General features: G+C 41.3%; 1 protein-coding gene across 8 annotated transcripts in view; it reads right to left on the bottom strand.

The window, feature by feature from the left end:
* Nucleotides 1-2376: 2376 nt before the first annotated feature.
* The window catches only part of IL15 (interleukin 15), a 92099-nt gene continuing 88268 nt past the window's right edge, over nt 2377-6207 (bottom strand). For 7 of the 8 annotated variants that reach the window (XM_019522127.1, XM_019522128.1, XM_019522125.1 and 4 more), the window contains 2 exons: nt 4795-4926; nt 2377-3885 (listed from right to left, as the gene is read on the bottom strand). In XM_019522127.1, the coding sequence (XP_019377672.1) occupies nt 3748-3885; nt 4795-4926 (270 nt within the window). In that variant the 3' untranslated portion in view covers nt 2377-3747. The remainder of the gene's footprint in view (nt 3886-4794; nt 4927-6207) is intronic. The other variant, XM_019522130.1, reaches the window with a different exon arrangement.

The following is a 6207-nucleotide window of genomic DNA, read 5'->3' as shown; positions in this document are numbered from 1 at the left end:
ACTGATGGCCCTGGGTAGTAGCCCCCGAAGGGTTAGTCCCACCCAACTACCACTCCCCCCAGGTGTTCCTGCCACAGTGGCTGGGTTCTTCGGGCTCCTCCTCCCTGCTCTGATTTTTACATCCTGGCCCCGCTCCTGGGGGTGAGCAGGGCAGCACAAGGAGGGGGCTGGAGTGCCCATGCAGTGCACATGCCAGGGGAAGGAGCTGGGCTGCAAAAAAGGAGACCAGGCAGCCTGCACTGCAGGTAGATGGCATGTGCAGCTTGGAGAAGGGACTGCCCACGCAGCATGGAGTGAGGCTGCCCTCATGGTGCAAATCCCGGGCAGGGGTGGGGGAAGGGCTACTGACCCATCTGCCTGGGGCATGCAGGTCATGTGGCTTGTGACCCCTAGGTCTGAGGCCCCTGGGTCTGGCAGTCTTTCTCTCTAAGTAGGTGCTCCCTAACTGAAATGCTGTCTTCAAATTGCCACATCCCTCAGTCTCCTGTTGGAGAGTATCTCTAAACTGTATCTTCTATCATGATAGTGGGTGCTTTCATTCTTTATTGCCTCCTTTTTAGAAACTAGAACTTTATTCAAATCAGCTTTCTGGACAAACCAGGCAATCTGAAGCCTGCATCGGTGTATATCTCTGTGTGGTATATGTATATAAGGAGAAATGGTATTTGTTCTATGTTAGTGATCTTTAATTCAGTCGCAGTTATCATGCAGGTTTGCAGTGGAGATGCTTATGGCCAAAAGGTTAAAGGGTGCTGTGGTGTTTTCAGTACATAACTGCTGTGCACTTGTTATATATGAAGGAGATCATAAATATGATATATATGGAGTGGCACAACATCTCTGTGCTATAGATATAGATATATGAAGGAGATCATAGCTGTGTTTTGAAATGTTGGCAATCTGTAGTTGCTAGCAGGTCTGGTCAGAGACAATGCAGATATGTTCTGTATCCCCAAATCTTGATAGTAACAGTACATACATTTAAGCACATTAGGGAAGACTTGTATGTCTCTGCTCTTGAACCCTTCACCATTCCTTAAAAGAGCCTCGGCACCACTTTCCTTCTCTTTGCATTCAGCCACCAGTAGTTAGCTATTGGCAACTGAAAAGTCCTTCCTTGCTGCTTGACACCCTTTGTGGCTGTGTACATGTATGGCTCATTAATGAATGGCTCAGTCATGAACCATGAATGGGAAGTTCTCAGATGAATGCAGGTACTATTTGGAGATGAATGAGGCTGAAGTAGCTGAAATAGCCCTGCGTGACGTGGGCAGTTCCATCTGTCTCAGTGGGTGTTTTGTCCCCACTCTCCAGTGTTTGAAGGTCTGTGGTATGCATCAAGCAATGTAAGTAAGCACATGTACTTCTTGCAGAAAATGTTAACAGTATACTTCAAATCTATTCTGTATTTATGCAGGTCACAGGAAGTAATTCTTCCACCCTGTTCAGAGCTATTGAGGCCTCACTTGAGTACCCTGTCCAGTTTGGTCCCAAAACTTCAAGGAAAACATGACAAATTGAAATTGTGACAACCTCTCGGCAGTGCTTATTCGCATCCCAGCATTGGCATGCAAGGTCAGATAAGGGGACTGTCTTTCTTATCAGCATATCCCCCCTGTATGCATGGGAATGGGAGTGAAAAACTCTTGCGTTTCTTTTGACTGTGATGAGGTACTTTAACTGCTTTTATTTTGAATACAAGAGGCCAGGGAAGTCAGGTTTGTGCACACTGGCCCTACCTTCTTAAATTATGCAGTACATAAGGGGACTGGTATATAAATAGAACTCTATGAATTGATATAAACAAACAGTTTGGGTAAGTTTAAAACTTCAGTCTATTTGTTTCGGTCTATTTGTTCCTGTAGAACACTATGTACAAACTTCCATATACGATGATAAAAAACATTTTACCTTGCCCACATTCTGCTCTCATGAACCTAACAGTTTTGTTAAATTTGGAGAAAGAGGTAATAAAGAAAAGCAAAAAAGAAGGAAAGAAGTTGAATAACAGTGGCCTGGCTGAGATAGTGGACTTGGAAAGAAGTTATTTAACACAGTGGTGATTAGTAACATATAGCTGAAATTCCTTGTAAATATTTAAAGGAGGGGGTCGGACTTGGTAATCTGTCTAGGTCCCTTCTGACTCATGATTCTATGATTCTATGTTAAAAATGCTTGTTTGAGTACTATTAAGCCTTTTTCTGGGACATTTACAATCCTGCTGTATGACTGTTATGATTGTAATGGAACCCAAAATGCAAAATGTAACTTGTGCGTTAGCTCCAAATGCCATAGTCCATTTTTCACCTTTTGTTCATTGATTGAGGCATCTAGACAAATAGTAGTTCAGACACTGTAATACAAATAATACAGAAATCATCATAAGATCCTTTTATTTTTCCATCTGCTGGATATACACATTTGTCGAAATGGTCAACAATCACAGAATAAATTTATTTGTTGGGATCCTTATACATGGACTATTATGTGCATTTTCTTTCCTTCTTTTGATCTAATAAAGATCAATCCCAGGGTGGATTTTGTCCATGTGAGTTATTCAGAGACAGCACTATTAATACTAATGTATCCATGATATTTAACAGTTGTCTAGTCATATGTTAATTGAAGACATAGTCCGTTATCTAAAGAAAGGGATTTTCTTTATTGCAAAAGTATAATAAATTCAGGTCAGATAAAATTAATGACACATTTACCACCTGGGCAAAGCAACTAAAAGCCAAAACCCAATCTTATGAAGATAGAATACCATGCACATGTTTGTTAGATGCACAGTCCATTGCTAAAAAGACATAGCAACTAATTTTGACACTAGACAAACTGGGCCTGATTCTCCATTCCATTCCTCCAGTTTTAAACGGACTATGATTTGCATAAAGGTAGCATAATAAAAAGGAACTGCAGCATGGCCTCACAAAAATAGTCAGACTTTCTTAAAGTCAATGACTGTACCAAATATGCAATTTCAAGCTCACCCAAAGAAGAACTCAAATCCCAACAACTGGGATGGAATAAAAGGCTGAACTGACACTTGAGGTATGTATATGGCATGTCATATTTGTGCTAAGTAGGCTCAAGTGTTTTCTTGATTGCCAATACAAAATGTGAAGACTAGGATTCAGCCTATTGAAGGTTAGAGCAAAAGGCAAGGAGGAGAAGTGGTGAGTATGACCCTGAGAAGAAACAAAGGTACAGGGTCTTTGGGGTCCATGGTTCAATGGAGTTGTAAATACAGGGATTTTGGTGTGAGGTAACTATCTTTGTTGTTTGTTTTCCTTCTGCGAAACAGAACTTCATGTCTAAATGAAAACATACTTCACTCCAGTCATTAATTTCTGTTGCTAAACAAATCTACCCTGAAAAAAACAATTTTCAGCTGATTGGGCTAATGGTCAATAATTTTTTTCACAGTTTCAGTACTGTTAGCTGTTATCATTTGATTATGAACAATCTGATTTTGCTCTGTAGCTGCTGGAGCTGGTAGTGAGGCTCTACCCCTCATACAAATTTCTTAGATTGTAAAACCATAAGAACCATTGTGATTGATTAGCCTGATCTTCTGCATTACACAAATAACAGTCCATAGTTCACATTCTTGTCTCCATTTGTTTTTCTGCCGCTCTCTCATAACAAGGCTCTTAGAATAGCCAGCCAATCTAGCTACATTCTTTCTTGATTATATTGCTTGAAGGAGCAGGTGAGGTTTTGAGTTGCTCCTAAGCACAATCCTCATGACATGTTTCTGAACAAATGTTGTACTAGGATTTTAAAATTCTCTACAAATTCCGTAAAATTTCTTTCTTCATATTGTTCACATTGTTTGCAGTTTGCTTTCATTACATGGCTTGCATTCTGAAAAAGAGGAAGCTGTAAAAGTTAGAGTTATTTGGATAAAGAATGACTTGGTATTAATAGTACAGATCTGGTTTTTCTGATTGAGAATCCAATCTTACTCACTTTGCTCTCCTTATTCTCTCTATATAGACCACCCAGGCATCAAAATACTGTACTGTGTAAATGCCCTGTTTTGTAAATGTGGTGAGCACTCAAAGCACCAGGGACTTTAGGGGTAGTTTACGCGTTGAATATTAGGTCACATTTGCTTAGATGTCTAAGTATGGCCCACTTGAGGTACTGAGATTTGAAAATACTCTCCCAAGGGTGCCATTTTACACACATACACGCACACATACACAAAACTCCAGCTAGTTTAGTATTTGTTTTGGTGACAGTCTTCAAAATATTATTTGTAGACAGGCTAAACTGGGGGTGCTCAACCTCTGGCCCATGCACCAGATCTGGCCCATTGCACCATGTCATCTGGCCTGTAGGACTCTCCATGGGTCTAGAAATTTGGTGGCAGGGGAGCAGGGGAGTGGTGGATCTGGTGCTCAATCCCAGCATGCAGGGCCAGGTGGGGGCACTGCCAGCCTTGCAGGGCCCAATCCTGGAGTGGCGACCCAAGAGGGGGCAGTGCTGGGACCCTAGAAGCCAATTATGGTGTGTGGGAAGGAGGAGGAGTATTGCAGGGCCCCTGGGATCAATATAGCCAGCAGACATTCCCTCGTCATTAATCTGGTCCATGGAGCTAAAAGATTGAGCACCAATAAACTAAACAATGTCCTAATAAATATGTGCATGTGTGTCTGAGGCTTCCAGTCTGTTTGTACCATACTGCACTCTGCATGCAAAGGGGGTACCATTTATTCCTGTTATGATAGTAACAGTTTTTGATCATGATTTTTTTTTTTTTTACTGTACTTAACACTTACTTACCTTGTATGGCTTTGCATTGCGCAGCAGAGTATTCACGCTCTCATTGTTTGTACATTGCTTGATTTTACTTTCATGCCTAACCACCTCCATCTCTGAAAAAAAGCAATTCATCACTGATTCTTCACATCCACCCTAAAAATGAAAAAATGTCAATTGTAAAATGACTTTACCTCAAAATATTAAAGAAATAAATGAATAATTTTACCTATAAGTGTCCTGTTTTGATCTATGTGTATCTATATTTTCATTTAAATATTGAGAAGTATTTATACAGATATATTGGTCATAAAATGTAAACATGTATATGCTAAATGACATCTAAAGCTAGGGTAGGATAAAAGGGTCTCGAAGAAGAAGAAGTAATGGAAGAAGTGATGAGGACAGGGATTTAAAATATAACTGAGAGAAAATGGACACTACTATTAGTAGTAGTTCTTAGCCTCTATATCTCAAATCATTAAAAAAAAGAAAAACAGTGGGCATCATCATCCCCATTTTATAGATAGATAGAAAAATATGGATTGATTTTGTCAGCATATTGAGCCTGAGTGTTCAGACTCTTGAAGCCTTGTATTATCCTCTTCTTTCAGAAGTGGATCCAGGATTTTATAAAGGGGGGTGGCAGCAGGGAACAGCGCTGTAGGGGTGGCTGCACTCCCTGCTTCCATCTCCCCTCCCCCACCAAAGTGGGCAGAACATGCTACAGGAGCAACAGCTGAGGACTTTTCTTAAAGCCTTCTCCTCTCCCCTTCCCCCTTCCTCCACCTGCTGCTGCCACTGTGTCCCACTGTCCTGAGGACAAGGGAAGCTCCAGTCCTACCCCAGCTGGGATGTGGAGGGGGGCTCAGCCTGAAACTGTGGCAGCAGGAGCTGTATTAGAGGTAAGACACAGGAGGCAATAATGCCCATCTACTTAACACTAGTTCAGCTTCATCTAGAGTATTGTGCTCTGCATTTTAAATAGGATGTTGTTGAGAAGTTAGAGAAGGTCCAAAGGTGGGCAACAGAAATGATAAAAGGGTTGGAAGACAAGTCATACAAGGAGAAATGGAGAGAATTAAGCATGTTTATTTAGCTTGTAGAAAAGTCGGTTAGGGCAGGGGGACATGATAACAGTTTTCAAATATCTGAAAGGCTGCCATAAAGAGGGTAAACAGCTTTCTCCCTCGTTATACAGGGCAGAATGCATAATAATGGATTTAAACTGCAGCAAAAATGGGGTAAGGTTGGATATCAGGAAAAACTTTTCCTGTTAGAGCAGCGAGGAAAAGGAATAGACTACCTAGGGAAGTTGTGGAAGCTCCTTCACTGGAGGCTTTCAAGAAGAGGTTGGATGAGCGTTGGTCAAGGATGATTTAGGAGTAGCCATGCCTGATGCATGTTGCACAGAGCAACAGTTGGAATGGCAAAGGG

The sequence above is a fragment of the Gavialis gangeticus genome, unplaced genomic scaffold (assembly GCF_001723915.1).
Source record: "Gavialis gangeticus isolate Ggan-Ray unplaced genomic scaffold, GavGan_comp1, whole genome shotgun sequence".
Lineage (NCBI taxonomy): Eukaryota > Metazoa > Chordata > Crocodylia > Gavialidae > Gavialis > Gavialis gangeticus.
The sequence above is the reverse complement of the archived record's forward strand: the minus strand, read 5'-3'. Positions and strand labels throughout refer to the sequence as shown.